This window comes from Nerophis ophidion, linkage group LG15, assembly GCF_033978795.1.
Source record: "Nerophis ophidion isolate RoL-2023_Sa linkage group LG15, RoL_Noph_v1.0, whole genome shotgun sequence".
Taxonomy (NCBI): domain Eukaryota; kingdom Metazoa; phylum Chordata; class Actinopteri; order Syngnathiformes; family Syngnathidae; genus Nerophis; species Nerophis ophidion.
Genome location: NC_084625.1, coordinates 1144540 through 1165674, shown reverse-complemented (window position 1 = coordinate 1165674; position 21135 = coordinate 1144540). Strand labels below are relative to the sequence as shown.

At 37.6% G+C, this 21135-nt stretch overlaps 1 protein-coding gene across 2 annotated transcripts in view; it reads right to left on the bottom strand.

The window, feature by feature from the left end:
- Positions 1-7468: 7468 nt before the first annotated feature.
- LOC133569070 (dual specificity calcium/calmodulin-dependent 3',5'-cyclic nucleotide phosphodiesterase 1C-like) overlaps positions 7469-21135 on the bottom strand; it is a 52917-nt gene continuing 39250 nt past the window's right edge. Inside the window, exons 10-16 of one of the 2 annotated variants that reach the window (XM_061921206.1) lie at positions 20680-20808; positions 16060-16161; positions 15176-15296; positions 13545-13626; positions 10220-10340; positions 10003-10154; positions 7469-7840 (exon numbers count right to left, since the gene is read on the bottom strand). In XM_061921206.1, the coding sequence (XP_061777190.1) occupies positions 7677-7840; positions 10003-10154; positions 10220-10340; positions 13545-13626; positions 15176-15296; positions 16060-16161; positions 20680-20808 (871 nt within the window). In that variant the 3' untranslated portion in view covers positions 7469-7676. The remainder of the gene's footprint in view (positions 7841-10002; positions 10155-10219; positions 10341-13544; positions 13627-15175; positions 15297-16059; positions 16162-20679; positions 20809-21135) is intronic. The other variant, XM_061921205.1, reaches the window with a different exon arrangement.

Here is a 21135-nt window from a genome sequence, read left to right as displayed (position 1 = left end):
TTAGGACCATCCCTCACACACACACACGGACACACACACACAAACACACACACGGACACACACAAACACACACACGCGGTTGTCACTCAACGCAAACCCCGTTTGTTGTCCCCTTTATCACTTCCGCCAAGCTACTGTTGGTCGGATCATCTACTTCCGGTTTGTCCCTTTAAAATAAAAGCTTCTTGAATTTTGCCTCACTCAGGCGTTGATAAGTAGACTTAGTAGCACATCGACATTAAAATAAACAACTTCGTTTCTTCAATTTTAACCTCGGCACACGAAGTGGACGCCCAATGCCGAACTTTAGATGTTCTTTTCTCTGAGGCTTTTATTTTTAAAGAAATAATATTAGACCTGCTTTACAAACACTGACTCTATTCTGACTCTTTTCAAAATAAGTGTGTGTGTGTGTGTGTTTTTAATTAGACACATTTTCTTTCAAAATGCGCCTAAAAGCCATCTTTATACAACCACATGGATCTTTTCCAACCAGGAACCTGTTTGGAAAGTAATTAGTTGTAACTATTAAACCAAATAATAGACTGGAAGAATCAGTCACTCTGCGATGAAAGGGTGACTTGTCCAGGGTGCACCCTGCCTTCCGCCCGATTGTAGCTGAGATAGGCGCCAGCGCCCCCTACGGCCCCAAGAGGGAATAAGCGGTAGAAAATGGATGGATGGATAGAATCAGTCACTTGACGATCAGTTCCCATTCCTGCGTGACAATTTCAATCTCGACTCAAACTGATTGTCGCCATGTATTATTTGGAATAATAATCACTAGGAAACTTTTTCAAAACAAATTACATGTTAGAGAAGATCCTTCTGGTTGCATGAAAATGGCTTAAATACTTATTTTAAAAAATATATACATATATATATATGTATATATACATACTCATATATATATATATGTGTATATATATATATATATGTGTGCATATATATATATATATATATATATATATATATACTAGTAAACATACATATATATATACGTTGTGGCGGGCACTAGGACCATGCTCACACCCTGCAGAAAGGGTGTGGTTTGTTCTCCTGGTAAACACTTTGAAAGTGCATGTTGTGTTGTTTTTTGTTGTGTTGTGTTGTTTGTCAGTATTCTCATGTTGGCAGTCTGCAATAAAGACCTGAAAGAAACAACCCTGTGCTTCTTGCATTTGCCACAACGTATGCATATTTATACACATTCATACATACATGTACACTATACATATGCATATATAAACACATACATATATAGTATATTTTTATAATATACGTACATATACATACATATGTATATATATACATATACTTAAATATATATATATACATAAATATAAACATATACTTACAAATAAACTATACATGTATTATATATGCATATATATATATATATATATATATATATATATATATATATATATATATATATATATATATAAACGTCTCCCTAGGGAGGTGTTTAGGGCACGTCCAACCAGTAGGAGGCCACAGGGAAGACCAAGGACACGTTGGGAAGATTATGTCTTCCAGCTGGCCTGGGAATGCCTCGGGATCCCGCGGAAAGAACTGGATGAAGTTGCTGGGGAGAGGAAAGTCCAGGCTTCCCTGCTTAGGCTGCTGCCCCCGTGACCCAGCCTCGGATAAGCAGAAGAAGATGGATATATATATATTTTTTTTTGTTGTTGTGTATATGTATTTAAAAGAATTTTCTTTATCCATTTTAAAAAGTGATCAGAAAGTATGTTGATGAGTAAGAATTGTGCCGACCAAGACTGTAAGTTGTTGATGTTGCGTCGTCATGGAAACTGCGAGCAAGAAGATTGTGCTGATTCATCAAAGTGTTCATCAGTTGCATGGTCTGTGTGTTAAAAAGTCAACCATGTTTTCCTTGAGATGCATCGTAAGTGTTGTCATGGATGTCAACATTGTAGTCAATATAAAGTGCACGCAGTCATCCTTATTGCGCAATCGATGGCTGTGATGTGATGAGTCAGCATTTCCTGTCCATTAAGAAAAGTGTTTAGTTTGCTCTCTTTGCGGCTTGGTCACTAAAAGTTGTTTTAAAGTGAAACTAAGTCAAGGAAAATACTTGAATTTGTCTTTATTGAGTCCAGGATGTCCAAAGTGTGGCCCGCAGCTATTTCTTTCAATGGCTCATTCTAAAAATATTATTTATTCAATTAAAATGTCATGTCGTTTTGAATTATTGGCATATTTAAGGCACCAATTATTTTATATCAAAATATTTTTGGGGAAAAGTTTTGCATATTTTGTGTTTTTGCCATTAAAAAACAGGGTTTTCTAAAAACCAAAAAAAGGGGCATAAAGCACAGGAAAATTGGAACAGATCTTTAGGCCTTGAAAGTTAAAAAATAAAAATGCATATTTATACACTATATTGCCAAAAGTACTTGGCCACCTGCCTTGACTCACATATGGGAGCATGGAATTGTCCAGAATGTTTTGGTATCCTGGAGCATTCAAAGTTCCTTTCACTGGAACTAATCGGCCAAGCCCAACTCCTGAAAAACAACCCCACACCATAATTCCTCCTCCACCAAATTTCACACTCGGCACAATGCAGTCCGAAATGTAGCTTTCTCCTGGCAACCTCCAAACCCAGACTGGTCCATCAGATTGCCAGATGGAAAAGTGTGACTCATCAGTCCAGAGAAGGCGTCTCCACTGCTCGAGTCCAGTGGTGATGTCCTTTACACCACTGCATCAAACGCTTTGCATTGGACTTGGTGATGTATGGCTTAGATGCAGCTGCTCGGCCATGGAAGGCCATTCCGTGAAGCTCTCTGCGTCCTGTACGTGGGCTAATTGGAAGGTGACATGAAGTTTGGAGCTGTGTAGCAAGTGAGTGTGCAGAAAGTCTTTGCACTATGCTGACCTCTCTGTCACTTTACCTGGCCTACCACTTGCTGGCTGAGTTGCTGTTGTTCCCAAACTCTTCACTTTTCTTATAATAAAGTTGACTTTGGAATATTTAGAAGCCAGGAAATTTCAGGACTGGATTTGTTGCACAGGTGGCATCCTGTGACAGTTCCACGCTGGAAATCACTGAGAGCGGCCCATTCTTTCACAAATGTTTGTAGAAACAGTCTCCATGTCTAAGTGCTTGATTTGATACACCGGGCCAAGTGATTAGGACTCCTGGTTCTCATCATTTGGATGGCTGGACACCATACTTTTGGCAATATAGTGTGTATATATATATATATATACATACTGTATGACTTATTGTTGACACTTTAAGGACTGAGAAGTGTTGGATGAAAGTGTCCCTGCATGGACGCGAGTGTGAAGGCTGTCCAAGGTGACGTCCATTCTGGCTGCGGTCCAAATGCAAACAGAGAGAAGTTCATGGAGAGCAGACTTTGTGAAAATGGTCGCCAGTCTACTTCCTCCCCCAGAATCTGCACACGCATGAAGAAAATGTTTGCTCGGCTGGAAACTAAATCCACAAAACATCCTCACCTAAATATGAAAATATGAAAATAGGTCCTGCTGAGGATAGAAGGAGATTGACATGTGGTCACATGACCTGCTGCAACAAGCGGGAACACTCCGAGGAAGGTCAAGGTGATGTCATGTACTTATGACATCATCCAGCTACTGTACAGGTACATTACTTTCTTCTTTGACATTGAAACAACAACAACTCCAGGGAAGAGTAGAGGGAAAATTCAATAAGAATCAGAGGTGTGATGTACAGTGTACAAGTACTACATGCAGTAGAATGTACAAGTACTACATGCAGTAGAATGTACAAGTACTACATGCAGTAGAATGTACAAGTACTACATGCAGTAGAATGTACAAGTACTACATGCAGTAGAATGTACAAGTACTACATGCAGTAGAATGTACAGTGTACAAGTACTACATGCAGTAGAATGTACAATGTACAAGTACTACATGCAGTAGAATGTACAAGTACTACATGCAGTAGAATGTACAAGTACTACATGCAGTAGAATGTACAAGTACTACATGCAGTAGAATGTACAAGTACTACATGCAGTAGAATGTACAAGTACTACATGCAGTAGAAAGTACAAGTACTACATGCAGTAGAATGTACAGTGTACAAGTACTACATGCAGTAGAATGTACAAGTACTACATGCAGTAGAATGTACAAGTACTACATGCAGTAGAATGTACAAGTACTACATGCAGTAGAATGTACAAGTACTACATGCAGTAGAATGTACAAGTACTACATGCAGTAGAATGTACAAGTACTACATGCAGTAGAATGTACAAGTACTACATGCAGTAGAATGTACAAGTACTACATGCAGTAGAATGTACTAGTACTACATGCAGTAGAATGTACTAGTACTACATGCAGTAGAATGTACAAGTACTACATGCAGTAGAATGTACAAGTACTACATGCAGTAGAATGTACAAGTACTACATGCAGTAGAATGTACAAGTACTACATGCAGTAGAATGTACAGTGTACTAGTACTACATGCAGTAGAATGTACTAGTACTACATGCAGTAGAATGTACAAGTACTACATGCAGTAGAATGTACAGTGTACTAGTACTACATGCAGTAGAATGTACTAGTACTACATGCAGTAGAATGTACAAGTACTACATGCAGTAGAATGTACAAGTACTACATGCAGTAGAATGTACAGTGTACTAGTACTACATGCAGTAGAATGTACAAGTACTACATGCAGTAGAATGTACAAGTACTACATGCAGTAGAAAGTACAAGTACTACATTGAGGTGGAGCCTACACAAGTTGTGGTTGAAAGGATGACTTTGTTTGCTCACTAAATAGACTTCTTGTCAGCGCCCACACACCCTTTCAAAATAAAAGCCTGTTTGGCCCTCATGACTTATTGATGTTATCATATCTTATTACTCATAAATCATTCATGCTGTTGGATCATGTTGCATTGTGGGAATTATTCTATCATGGCCATCAGTCTTCGGTACAGTAGAAGTATGAAGTGTAAGAAGTACAGTAGAAGTATGAAGTGTATAAAGTACAGTAGAAATATGAAGTGTATAAAGTACAGTAGAAGTATGAAGTGTAAGAAGTACAGTAGAAGTATGAAGTGTAAGAAGTACAGTAGAAGTATGAAGTGTATAAAGTACAGTAGGAGTATGAAGTGTAAGAAGTACAGTAGAAGTATGAAGTGTATAAAGTACAGTAGAAGTATGAAGTGTATAAAGTACAGTAGAAGTATGAAGTGTATAAAGTACAGTAGGAGTATGAAGTGTAAGAAGTACAGTAGAGGTATGAAGTGTATAAAGTACAGTAGAAGTATGAAGTGTATAAAGTACAGTAGAAATATAAATAGAGAGTGGTGAAGTTCCTGCAACATCAAAACATTCCAATGGGCAGAAAATCCTGTTGTGCAAAAGTTACATTTTATAGATTGTATGATGTACATGTGTCAGTAAATATAAATAATCATAAATCAATACAATCATTGATCAGTGGTCTCACATTTTGATGATGTTTACAACTAATACATGATGTGAAATATTAATAATAATAAACACAAATGATATTTATACTTTTACTATAGCATAACAAATGTCAGATATACTTTACATGTACAGTAGACTAAATACACTAAATATACAGTAAATATACAGTAAATATACAGTAAATATACAACACAATTACAGGAGATGTACAGTAAATATGCACTACTTGTACAATAAACTAGATGTCAACTAAAAATACACTATATATACACTATATTTACAGTATATACAGTAACTATACACCAGATACATGGTATATATTTATATATATGTACTATACACTAAAAATACTTTAGACTAGTTTTATACTAGATATAGTATAGATACACTAGTTTTATACTAGATATATGGTATATACACTAGTTTTATAATAATAATAATAATAATAACTTGGATTTATATTGTGCTTTTCTAAACACTGAAAGCGCTCACAGAGAAGTTGTTGCCATCATTCATTCACACAATGGTGGTGGTAAGCTACATCAGTGGGGTAGACTGACAGAAGCGTGGCTGCCAGTTTGCACCTACGGCCCCTCCCCCCCCGACCACCACCTGTCATTCATTCATCATTCATTCATTCATCAGTGTGAGCGGCACCGGGGGCAAAGGGTGAAGTGTCCTGCCCAAGGACACAACGGCAGCCATTTGGATGTCAATAGGTGGGAAGCGAACCTGCAACCTGAGGGTTTCTGGCACGGCCGCTCTACCCACTATGCCATGCCGCCTCCTACTAGATATACTGTATGTACACTAGTTGTATACTAGATATATACTGTATGTACACTAGATACTGTATGCAGTACGGGTATAGACTATAAATATGGTATATGGTACTAGATAAGTAGTACGGGTATAGTGTATAAATATGGTATATGGTACTAGATAAGTAGTACTGGTATAGAGTATAAATATGGTATATGGTACTAGATAAGTAGTACGGGTATAGTGTATAAATATGGTATATGGTACTAGATAAGTAGTACTGGTATAGATCATAAATATGGTATATGGTACTAGATAAGTAGTACTGGTATAGATCATAAATATGGTATATGGTACTAGATAAGTAGTACTGGTATAGACTATAAATATGGTATATGGTACTAGATAAGTAGTACGGGTATAGACTATAAATATGGTATATGGTACTAGATAAGTAGTACTGGTATAGAGTATAAATATGGTATATGGTACTAGATAAGTAGTACTGGTATAGTGTATAAATATGGTATATGGTACTAGATAAGTAGTACTGGTATAGGGTATAAATATGGTATATGGTACTAGATAAGTAGTACTGGTATAGGGTATAAATAGGGTATATGGTACTAGATAAGTAGTACTGGTATAGAGTATAAATATGGTATATGGTACTAGATAAGTAGTACTGGTATAGAGTATAAATATGGTATATGGTACTAGATAAGTAGTACTGGTATAGAGTATAAATATGGTATATGGTACTAGATAAGTAGTACTGGTATAGTGTATAAATATGGTATATGGTACTAGATAAGTAGTACTGGTATAGGGTATAAATATGGTATATGGTACTAGATAAGTAGTACTGGTATAGGGTATAAATATGGTATATGGTACTAGATAAGTAGTACTGGTATAGGGTATAAATATGGTATATGGTACTAGACATGTAGTACTGGTGTAGATATGGTATATGGTACTAGATAAGTAGTACTGGTATAGAGTATAAATATGGTATATGGTACTAGATAAGTAGTACTGGTATAGTGTATAAATATGGTATATGGTACTAGATAAGTAGTACTGGTATAGGGTATAAATATGGTATATGGTACTAGACATGTAGTACTGGTGTAGATATGGTATATGGTACTAGATAAGTAGTACTGGTATAGGGTATAAATATGGTATATGGTACTAGACATGCAGTAGTGGTGTAGATATGGCATATGGTACTAGATAAGTAGTACTGGTATAGAGTATAAATATGGTATATGGTACTAGATAAGTAGTACTGGTATAGAGTATAAATATGGTATATGGTACTAGATAAGTAGTACTGGTATAGAGTATAAATATGGTATATGGTACTAGATAAGTAGTACTGGTGTAGATACGGTATATAGTACTAGATATATATCATATTCCCTAGCTTAGGAAGTCTTTCTATGGCGCAAAGAAATGCTCTGCAGTCTTTTCGCTTTTTCTCTTGCATGGATGGCCTGAGTCTTGCTGACCTTTGACCTGTAGTATCTGATGCAGTAACTTGGTCTTTGGTAGGAACGCACTGGATGGCTCTCTTCTTCTCCTTCAGGCCCTGTGGAGACAAGCGTTTTGTGCAATCACACATCTGCTTTGGAGCTACAGAAGCTTTGGTTATTTACACATGACTGACTTAGTCGGTTTCATTTAGTCACTACACTAATTGTGTTGACATCCACAGGAACCACATGGGTTAGCCTACTCTATACAGTATTTAGAAACTGACTAGTGTTCACTTCACAATCACAGACGGTTCATCTAGTTATTTACATTATTTATACATTACATTGTTTCAGTCACTATATTATTTCGTCACTACAGTAATGTGTTGACATCCACAGGAACCACATGGGTTAGCCTACTCTATCCAGTATGTACAACCTGACTAGTGTTCACTTCACAGCCACAGACGGTTCATCTACTTAATGACATTATTTACACATGACTTTGTCTGTTTCAGTCATTATGTTATTGAGTGACTACAGTAATTGTGTTGACATCCACAGGAACCACATGGGTTAGTCTACGCTATACAGTATGTACAACCTGACTAGTGTTCACTTCACAGTCACAGACGGTTCATCTAGTTATTGACATCATTTACATATTACTTTGTCTGTTTCAGTCACTATATTATTTAGTCACTACAGTAATGTGTTGACATCCACAGGAACCACATGGGTTAGTCTACGCTATACAGTATTTACAACCATACTAGTGTTCACTTCACAGTCACAGACGGTTCATCTAGTTATTGACATCATTTACACGTTACTTTGTCTGTTTCAGTCACTATATTATTTAGTCACTACAGTAATGTGTTGACATCCACAGGAACCACATGGGTTAGCCTACTCTATACAGTATTTACAACCTGACTAGTGTTCACTTCACAGCCACAGACGGTTCATCTACTTATTGACATTATTTACACATGACTTTGTCTGTTTCAGTCACTATGTTATTGACTACAGTAATTGTGTTGACATCCACAGGAACCACATGGGTTAGCCTACTCTATACAGTATTTACAACCGTACTAGTGTTCACTTCACAGTCACAGACGGTTCATTTAGTTATTGACATTATTTACACATTACATTGTCTGTTTCAGTCACTATGTTATTTAGTCACTACAGTAATGTGTTGACGTCCACAGGAACCACATGGGTTAGCCTACTCTATACAGTATGTACAACCTGACTAGTGTTCACTTCACAGCCACAGACGGTTCATCTAGTTATTGACATTATTTACACATTACTTTGTTTCGGTCACTATATTATTTCGTCACTACAGTAATGTGTTGACATAAAAAAGGAACCACATGGGTTAGCCTACTCTATACAGTATTTACAACCTGACTAGTGTTCACTTCACAGCCACAGACGCTTCATCTACTTAATGACAATATTTAGACATGACTTTGTCTGTTTCAGTCACTATGTTATTGAGTGACTACAGTAATTGTGTTGACATCCACAGGAACCACATGGGTTAGTCTACGCTATACAGTATTTACAACCATACTAGTGTTCACTTCACAGTCACAGACAGTTTATCTAATTATTGACATTATTTACACATTACTTTGTCTGTTTCAGTCACTATATTATTTAGTCACTACAGTAATGTGTTGACATCCACAGGAACCACATGGGTTAGCCTACTCTATACAGTATGTACAACCTGACTAGTGTTCACTTCACAGCCACAGACGGTTCATCTACTTAATGACATTATTTACACATGACTTTGTCTGTTTCAGTCACTATGTTATTGAGTGACTACAGTAATTGTGTTGACATCCACAGGAACCACATGGGTTAGTCTACGCTATACAGTATGTACAACCTGACTAGTGTTCACTTCACAGTCACAGACGGTTCATTTAGTTATTGACATTATTTACACATTACATTGTCTGTTTCAGTCACTATGTTATTTAGTCACTACAGTAATGTGTTGACATCCACAGGAACCACATGGGTTAGCCTACTCTATACAGTATTTACAACCTGACTAGTGTTCACTTCACAGCCACAGACGGTTCATCTACTTAATGACATTATTTACACATGACTTTGTCTATTTCAGTCACTATGTTATTGGGTGACTACAGTAATGTGTTGACATCCACAGGAACCACATGGGTTAGTATAGCCTTACCAGTATTTACAACCTGACTAGTGAGTGTACTAGAAAGTACTTTGCCACCTGTGTCTGCCTGCATCTTCCAAGCTTCTCGGTTGCCATGGATCTGCATGTTCCAGGTGACCTTGAAGCTCCTGAAGTCGACGTTGGTCAGACGGCAGCTGTTCTCTGAGACCGCACTTTTCCCGCCAGACCACTTGGTGTCATCGCCGACGCTGTGGGGCCACGACAAAGTGAGCACGGTGGTGTGGCGTCAAAGTATTCCCCCCGAAAAGCCCACCTGTAGCGCCGGATGTCGGCCAATCCCAAGCGAGCGGCGTCCTGGATGAGCGGCGTGACGATGCTCTCGATCATGTCGCTCAGCACGCTGAAGGTGGGCTCCACGATGAAGTCGATGAAGCCTGCAGGAGACCACATGTCTCACACGGTAAACTACTAGCGGCTCAAGCAGACATACTTCATGATCTACCACACACAAATGTTCATGAAGTGTGCTCATTGATGTTCAGGAAGTGTGCTCATTGATGTTCATGAAGTGTGCTCATTAATGTTCATGAAGTGTGCTCATTGATGTTCAGGAAGTGTGCTCATTGATGTTCATGAAGTGTGCTCATTAATGTTCATGAAGTGTGCTCATTGATGTTCAGGAAGTGTGCTCATTGATGTTCATGAAGTGTGCTCATTGATGTTCATGAAGTGTGCTCATTGATGTTCATGAAGTGTGCTCATTGATGTTCATGAAGTGTGCTCATTAATGTTCATGAAGTGTGCTCATTGATGTTCAGGAAGTGTGCTCATTGATGTTCATGAAGTGTGCTCATTGATGTTCATGAAGTGTGCTCATTGATGTTCATGAAGTGTGCTCATTGGTGTTTATGAAGTGTGCTCATTGATGTTTATGAAGTGTGCTCATTGATGTTCATGAAGTGTGCTCATTGATGTTCATGAAGTGTGCTCATTGATGTTCATGAAGTGTGCTCATTGGTGTTTATGAAGTGTGCTCATTGATGTTTATGAAGTGTGCTCATTGATGTTCATGAAGTGTGCTCATTGATGTTGATGAAGTGTGCTCATTGATGTTCATGAAGTGTGCTCATTAATGTTCATGAAGTGTGCTCATTGATGTTGATGAAGTGTGCTCATTGAAGAACATGAGGAGAATCCTTTCTGCCAGCAGCGATACCAATAACACTGTTATCAAAACACAATAACTGTGTTATCATCAAACAATAACGCTATTATCGTCACACAATAACAGTGTTATCATCACACAATAACGGTGTTATCGTCACACAATATTAGTATTATCGTCTCACAAAAACAATGTTGTCGTCACACAATAACGGTGTTATCGTCACACAATAACTGTGTTATCATCACACAATAACGCTGATATCAACACACAATAACGGTGTTATCACCACACAATAATGGTGTTATCGTCACACCATAACGATGTTATCATCAAACAATAACGCTATTATCGTCACACAATAACGGTGTTATCAACACACAATAAAGGTGTTATTACCACACAATAACGGTGTTATCGTCACACAATAACGGTGTTATCGTCACACAATAACGGTGTTATCGTCACACAATAACGATGTTATCGTCACACAATAACGATGTTATCGTCACACAATAACGGTGTTATCAACACACAATAACGGTGTTATCAACACACAATAACAGTGTTATCAACACACAATAACGGTGTTATCAACACACAATAACGGTGTTATCAACACACAATAACTGTGTTATCAACACACAATAACTGTGTTATCAACACACAATAATGGTGTTATCGTCACACCATAACGATGTTATCATCAAACAATAACGCTATTATCGTCACACAATAACGGTGTTATCAACACACAATAAAGGTGTTATTACCACACAATAACGGTGTTATCGTCACACAATAACGGTGTTATCGTCACACAATAACGGTGTTATCGTCACACAATAACGATGTTATCGTCACACAATAACGATGTTATCGTCACACAATAACGGTGTTATCAACACACAATAACAGTGTTATTGTCACACAATAACAGTGTTATCATCACACAATAACAGTGTTATCGTCACGCAATAACAGTGTTATCGTCACACAGTAACGTTGTTATCAAAACACAATAACGGTGTTATCGTCACACAATAACAGTGTTATCATCACACAATAACAGTGTTATCATCACACAATAATGGTGTTATCATCACACAATAACGCTGTTATCATCACACAATAACGGTGTTATCATCACACAATAACGCTGTTATCATCACACAATAACGGTGTTATCGTCACACAATATTAGTATTATCATCTCATAAAAACAATGTCATCATCACACAATAACGCTGTTATCATCACACAATAACGGTGTTATCGTCACACAATATTAGTATTATCATCTCACAAAAACAATGTTATCGTCATACAATAACGGTGTTATCGTCACACAATAACTGTGTTATCATCACACAATAACGCTGTTATCATCACACAATTACGGTGGTATCGTCACACAATATTAGTATTATCATCTCACAAAAACAATGTTATCGTCATACAATAACGGTGTTATCATCACACAATAAAAGTGTTATCATCACACAATAACGGTGTTATCATCACACAATAACGCTGTTATCATCACACAATAACGGTGTTATCATCACACAATAACGCTGTTATCATCACACAATAACGGTGTTATCGTCACACAATATTAGTATTATCATCTCACAAAAACAATGTTATCATCACACAATAACGGTGTTATCGTCACACAATAACTGTGTTATCATCACACAATAACGCTGTTATCATCACACAATAACGGTGTTATCGTCACACAATATTAGAATTATCATCTCACAAAAACAATGTTATCGTCATACAATAACGGTGTTATCGTCACACAATAACTGTGTTATCATCACACAATAACGCTGTTATCATCACACAATAACGCTGTTATCATCACACAATAACAGTGTTATCGTCACACAATATTAGTATTATCATCTCACAAAACAATGTTATCGTCACACAATAACGGTGTTATCATCACACAATAACGCTGATATCAACACACAATAACGGTGTTATCACCACACAATAACAGTGTTATCGTCACACAATAACGGTGTTATCATCACACAATAACGCTGATATCAACACACAATAACGGTGTTATCACCACACAATAACAGTGTTATCGTCACACAATAATGGTGTTATCATCACACCATAACGATGTTATCATCAAACAATAACGCTATTATCGTCACACAATAACGGTGTTATCAACACACAATAACGGTGTTATTACCACACAATAACGCTGTTATCGTCACACAATAACGCTGTTATCGTCACACAATAACGGTGTTATCAACACACAATAATGGTGTTATCACACAGTAAACAATGCGGGTGCACAAAAATAATTCATTTGTGTCAACTTGAGAACCGATTCTGGAAGGAATCATCACCCAGGGGTGGGACTGGTGTGTGTGTGTGTGTGTGTGTGTGTGTGTGTGTGTGTGTGTGTGTGTGTGTGTGTGTGTGTGAAACCTACCAATCTGAGACTGAGCCACCATGGTGGACTTTCGGTCACAAAGAGGCGAGAAAGGAAGCCCCAACTCTGCTTCTTTATCGCCCTGGCAACAAGGACAGAACCCACATCAGCAACATTCATGCAACAATTCTGACAAATGTCCTGTCAAAATAAAGTCAACTCTTACTAGGATGGTGGCGTTCACATGTGAACTGTACCTCAATGCTAACACTTCTCACCACTTTTGTGTGTGTTCATTGTGTGAATGTTCCATCACACATATGCTTTTTGTTATTGTGTGAATGTTCCATCACACATATACTTTTTTTATTGTGTGAATGTTCCATCACACATTTTTCTTATTGTGTGAATGTTCCATCACACATATGTTTTTTATTATTGTGCAAATGTTCCATCTCACATTTTTTCTTATTGTGTGAATGTTCCATCACACATATGTTTTTTATTATTGTGCGAATGTTCCGTCACACGTTTTTTATTATTGTGTGAATGTTCCATCACACATATGTTTTTTATTATTGTGCGAATGTTCCGTCACACGTTTTTTATTATTGTGTGAATTTTCATCACACATTTTTTGTTATTGTGTGAATGTTCCATCACACGTTTTTATTATTGTGTGAATGTTCCATCACACGTTTTTATTATTGTGTGAATGTTCCATCACACATTTTTTTCTTATTGTGTGAATGTTCCATCGCAAATGTTTTTATTAATGTCTGAATGTTCCATCACACACGTTTTTATTATTGTGTGAATGTTCATCATACATTTTTGTTATTGTGTGAATGTTCCATCACACACATATGTTTTTATTATTGTGTGAATGTTCAATCACACGTTTTTATTATTGTTTGAATGTTTATCACATGTTTTTATTATTGTGTGAATGTTGCATCCCACACACGTTTTATTATTGTGTGAATGTTCCATCACATACATATGTTTTTATTATTGTTTAAATTTTCTATCACAAATTTTTTATTATTGTGTGAATGTTCCATCACAAATGTTTTTACTATTGTGTGAATGTTCCATCACACATGTTTTTATTATTGTGGGAATGTTCCATCACACATGTTTTTATTATTGTGTGAATGTTCCATCACACATATGTTTTTATTATTGTGTGAATGTTCCATCAAACTCTGCTTTTATACACCAAAAGTAATCTATTTCTTCTTCTTCTGCAGATTTGGCCGTGCTCTACCTTTCACATTATTCATCCGATTCAAAGCATTCCACCTTCAACACATTCCACTCATCCTGGACATTCACACTAACATGTTCCAAACCTAATTCTGGTTTTCCTAAAAATTCAAACCCTTCAAGCTATTGAAAACATTCCAACATTGCAACTATTCTTGCATTCCTACTACATTCTGTCAGCATTTCACTTCCACTCCAGCATTGGAGCATTCACACATCATCTACTTCTTAGTCATTATTTTTTACTGCAACATTCTGCTGTCCTGTTGTCTTATCTTGTTGAATGACTAACATATTGTAAAAGTGTGACAGATGGCAGTACTGTACCATTATGTTTTTGGGGGGGTTTTGTCGCGCCCTAAAAAGTGTTGAGGCTGTAAGTATTGTAGTTGTGAGACAGCAGGTGTTTGGTTGCACAGTACTTGAATGAAGAACTCCTCCAGGAGGGAGGTGGTCCAGCGGTGGTGGAGGTCCCAGCACTTGGCGGGGTGGCTGATATCAGCGGTGTGCAGCAGCAGCGATAAGGCCTTGGGTTTGTCGATCCTGTAAAGACGGCATCGTCACGTCCGATACGTGCTCTGGTGGACGGGTTGAGGCTGACTTCATCTGATGAAGTCAGGTGTGCTAAAGCAGGTGGTTAGCCAGCTGGTCTTCAGTGTGACGTTTAGCAGGGATAATAAGCAGCTAGCAACAATTGCCATGAACATTGTTTTACTAACAAGCAGCATGACTCTCTCTCATCTGCTATATATTACAATAATCATAACAGAAGGTAATGTATCACCCGGGCCACAGGGGGCACCCGATTATGAGCGAGTCTATTCAGGTCTATTTTTATACAAAAGGCGCATTAAAGGAGTCATGTTATCATGATTATTTTCTAAATGTAAAATACTTTCTTGTGGTCGATATATATATTTATATATATATATATATATAGGATTAATGGAGAACTTAACGTCTTTAATGTAGAAGTGCTAACATGAGAATGCTAAACAGGAAGTGCAACACACTGAGTCAAAGTCTAAGTGTTCTTTGTAGTGTTTTTGAAACTCCACCAATTTTTTTTTCCTCAGAATTTTCAACCTCATTTGAAGTGTTTTGCCGAGAGGATTATTTGTCATGTGTACATTCTATTCTTTTTTCCAAAGTAAGAAAAAGTTGTCTTTATTTTTAACTTTTATTGCCAATATTTGTGGATTATGAATGGAACACTAAGTGATGTATGTTCAGCATCGAGAATGAAGGGATGTTTTTGTTTTCAGACAAAAGGATGTGAGGATGAGTTGATGTATACTGTACTTACACCTCGGGCTGCTGGAGTGCATTCTTCATGGCTTTAATCTGCTGGAAGTGACAAGACATGTCGGTGGCCAGCACCATCTCCACCACCAGGTTACGTAATTCCCTGCAGGAGAAAATCATCTTCACTGCTGGTTGATACTTGACATTACTTTTGGCTGATACCACACATCATCATAATAATAATAATAATAATAATGGATTAGATTTATATCGCGCTTTTCTATTGTTAGACACTCAAAGCGCTCACAGAGAAGTGGGAAGCCATCATTCGTTCACACGATGGTGGTGGTAAGCTACATCAGTAGCCACAGCTGCCCTGGGGTAGACTGATGGAAGCGTGGCTGCCAGTTTGCACCTACGGCCCCTCCGACCACCACCAATCATTCATTCATTCATCATTCATTCACCAGTGTGAGCGGCATATGGGGGATGGATCCGATACCAAGTAGCTACAGGATCATACATTGCTCATAAATAATGTTCTCAAGGACATATTTCCTGACTTTAAGAACAATAAAAAAAATGTTACAACACGTTTTGTTAATAAAACACGATGTACTACGTACGGTATGTAGTGAAGCTTATTTAGCGATCCCTCGTCCTCCAGTGATAATGGTACTTGTAAACAACATACTTTGTATATATATATATATATATGTATATATATACACACACACACACACACATACTGTAAATATATATATATATATATATATATATAGGCCCTGCGATGAGGTGGCGACTTGTCCAGGGTGTACCCCGCCTTCCGCCCGATTGTAGCTGAGATAGGCGCCAGCGCCCCCGCGACCCCAAAAGGGAATAAGCGATAGAAAATGGATGGATGGATGGATATATATATATATATATATCTATATATATATATATATATATATTAGGGTTGCGAATCTTGGGGTGTCCTACGATTCGATTCAATATCGATTCTTGGGGTCACGTTTCGATAATATATTATTTTTTTTCGATTCAACGCGATTCTCGATTCAAAAAGGATATTTTTCCGATGTAAAAGGATTGTGTATTCATTCAACACATTATTTTCAGCAGGATCTACCCCAGTCTGCTGACATGCTAGCAGAGTAGTGGATTTAAAAAAAAAAGCTTTTATAATTGTAAAGGACAATGTTTTATCAACTGTTTGCAATAATGTACATTTGTTTGAACTATTAAAGGAAGCAAAAATAGGAGTTATTTTATCTTTGTGCAAACGTTGGACACAGTGTGTTGTCCAGCTTATGAGATGCCATGCAAGTGTAAGCCACTGTGACACTATTGTTCTTTTGGATTATTATCATAAATGTCTAATGATAATGTCAATGAGGGATTTTTAATCACTGCTATGCTGAAATGATAACTAATATTGATACTGTTGTTGATAATATTCACTACTTTTGTTTTGTTCTGTGTGGTGTTTGTGTCTCCTCTCAATTGCTCTGTTTATTGCAGCGCTATATAAATATAATTCACTTCACTTCTGAGTGTGGCTGGCTCAGGTTTCCATATGAGTTGGGAAATTGTGTTAGATGTAAATATAAACAGAATACAATGATTTGCAAATCCTTTTCAAGCCATATTCAGTTGAATATGCTACAAACTCATAAACTTTATTTTTTTTTTGCAAATAATCATTAACTTAGAATTTCATGGCTGCAACAGGTGCCAAAGTAGTTGGGAAAGGGCATGTTCACCACTGTGTTACATCACCTTTTCTTTTAACAACACTCAATAAACGTTTGGGAACTGAGGAAACTAATTGTTGAAGCTTTGAAAGTGGAATTCTTTCCCATTCTTGTTTTATGTAGTTGCTGTCGTATTTTACACTTCATAATTTGCATCACATTTTCCATGGGAGACGTGTCTGGACTGCAGGCGGGTCAGGAAAGTACCCACACTCTTTTACTACGAAGCCATGCTGTTGTAACACGTGGCTTGGCATTGTCTTGCTGAAATAAGCAGGGGCGTCCATGATAATGTTGCTTGGATGACAACATATGTTGTTCCAAAACCTGTATGTACCTTTCAGCATTAATGGTGCCTTCACAGATGTGTAAGTTACCCATGCCTTGGGCACTAATACACCCCCATACCATCACACATGCTGACTACAACACACTAATACACCCCCATACCATCACACATGCTGACTACAACACACTAATACACCCCCATACCATCACACATGCTGACTACAACACACTAATACACCCCCATACCATCACACATGCTGACTACAACACACTAATACACCCCCATACCATCACACATGCTGACTACAACACACTAATACACCCCCATACCATCACACATGCTGACTACAACACACTAATACACCCCCATACCATCACACATGCTGACTACAACACACTAATACACCCCCATACCATCACACATGCTGACTACAACACACTAATACACCCCCATACCATCACACATGCTGACTACAACACACTAATACACCCCCATACCATCACACATGCTGACTACAACACACTAATACACCCCCATACCATCACACATGCTGACTACAACACACTAATACACCCCCATACCATCACACATGCTGACTACAACACACTAATACACCCCCATACCATCACACATGCTGACTACAACACACTAATACACCCCCATACCATCACACATGCTGACTACAACACACTAATACACCCCCATACCATCACACATGCTGACTACAACACACTAATACACCCCCATACCATCACACATGCTGACTACAACACACTAATACACCCCCATACCATCACACATGCTGACTACAACACACTAATACACCCCCATACCATCACACATGCTGACTACAACACACTAATACACCCCCATACCATCACACATGCTGACTACAACACACTAATACACCCCCATACCATCACACATGCTGACTACAACACACTAATACACCCCCATACCATCACACATGCTGACTACAACACACTAATACACCCCCATACCATCACACATGCTGACTACAACACACTAATACACCCCCATACCATCACACATGCTGACTACAACACACTAATACACCCCCATACCATCACACATGCTGACTACAACACACTAATACACCCCCATACCATCACACATGCTGACTACAACACACTAATACACCCCCATACCATCACACATGCTGACTACAACACACTAATACACCCCCATACCATCACACATGCTGACTACAACACACTAATACACCCCCATACCATCACACATGCTGACTACAACACACTAATACACCCCCATACCATCACACATGCTGACTACAACACACTAATACACCCCCATACCATCACACATGCTGACTACAACACACTAATACACCCCCATACCATCACACATGCTGACTACAACACACTAATACACCCCCATACCATCACACATGCTGACTACAACACACTAATACACCCCCATACCATCACACATGCTGACTACAACACACTAATACACCCCCATACCATCACACATGCTGGCTTTTCAACTTTGTGCCTATAACAATCCGGATGCTTATTTTCCCCTTTGTTCTGGAGGACACCACGTCCACAGTTTCCAAATGTAATTTGAAATGTGGACTCGTCAGACCACAGAACACTTTTCCACTTTGCAACAGTCCATCTTAGATGAGCTCGGGCCCAAAGAAGCCGGCGGTGTTCCTGGGTGTTGTTGATAAATGGCTTTCGCTTTGCATAGTAGAGTTTTAACTTGCACTTTCAGATGTAGTGACCAACTGAAGTTACTGACAGGGGTTTTCTGAAGTGTTCCTGAGCCCATGTGGTGATATCCTTTACACACTGATGTCGGTTTTTGATGCAGCACCGCCTGAGGGATCAAAGGTCCCTAATATTATCGCTTACGTGCAGTGATTTCTCCAGATTCTCTGAACCTTTTGATAATTTCACGGAGCGTAGATGGTAAAATCCCTAAATTCCTTGCAATAGCTGGTTGAGAAATGTTGTTCTAAAACTGTTTGACAATTTGCTTACAAAGTGGTGACTCTCGCCCCATCCTTGTTTGTGAATTACTTAGCATTTCATGGAAGCTGTTTTTATAGCCAATCATGGCACCCACCTGTTCCCAATTAGCCTGCACACCTGTGGGATGTTCCAAATAAGTGTTTGATGAGCATTCCTCAACTTTATCAGTATTTATTGCCACCTTTCCCAACTTCTTTGTCACGTGTTGCTGGCATCAAATTCTAAAGTTAATGATTATTTGCACAAAAAAACAGTTTATGAGTTTGAACATGAAATATGTTGTCTTTGTAGCATATTCAACTGAATATGGCTTGAAAAGGATTTGCAAATCATTGTATTCTGTTTATATTTACATCTAACACCATTTCCCAACTCATATGGAAACGGGGTTTGTATATATATATATATATATATATATACATATATATATATATATATATGTATATACATGTAGATTCCAATGACTAGTATCAATGATCTAAGAGCTGCTGTGGTCACTAACAAGTATCAGTTCTTGTATTTCCTGGCACATCATCCAAATGTAAAGAAATATTAGATGAAGGAATATTTGAGTGACAGGTAAAGGAGACAAACAGTAAGAAGAAGGTGGAAGTGACCTCCAGTCCTCAGTGGAGAAGTGGACCAGGATGTTCATGTCATCATTGTCCTGCAGGAGGCGGTAAGCAGCGCTCACGTGGTGATTCTCCAGCACTGCTCTGTCGTTGTACAACATGGCCGTCTCAGACCTGCCCACAAACACACTGGCATTATACATATATATATATATATATATATATATACATACATATATACACATATATATATATATATATATATATATATATATATATATATATATATATATATATATATATATATATATACATATATATATATATATATACAGTATATATATATATATATATATATATGTATGTATATATATATATATATATATATATATATATATATATATATATGTATACATATATATATATATAAACACATATACATACATACATACATACATACATACACACATATATATGTATATATATTAAACATATATATAC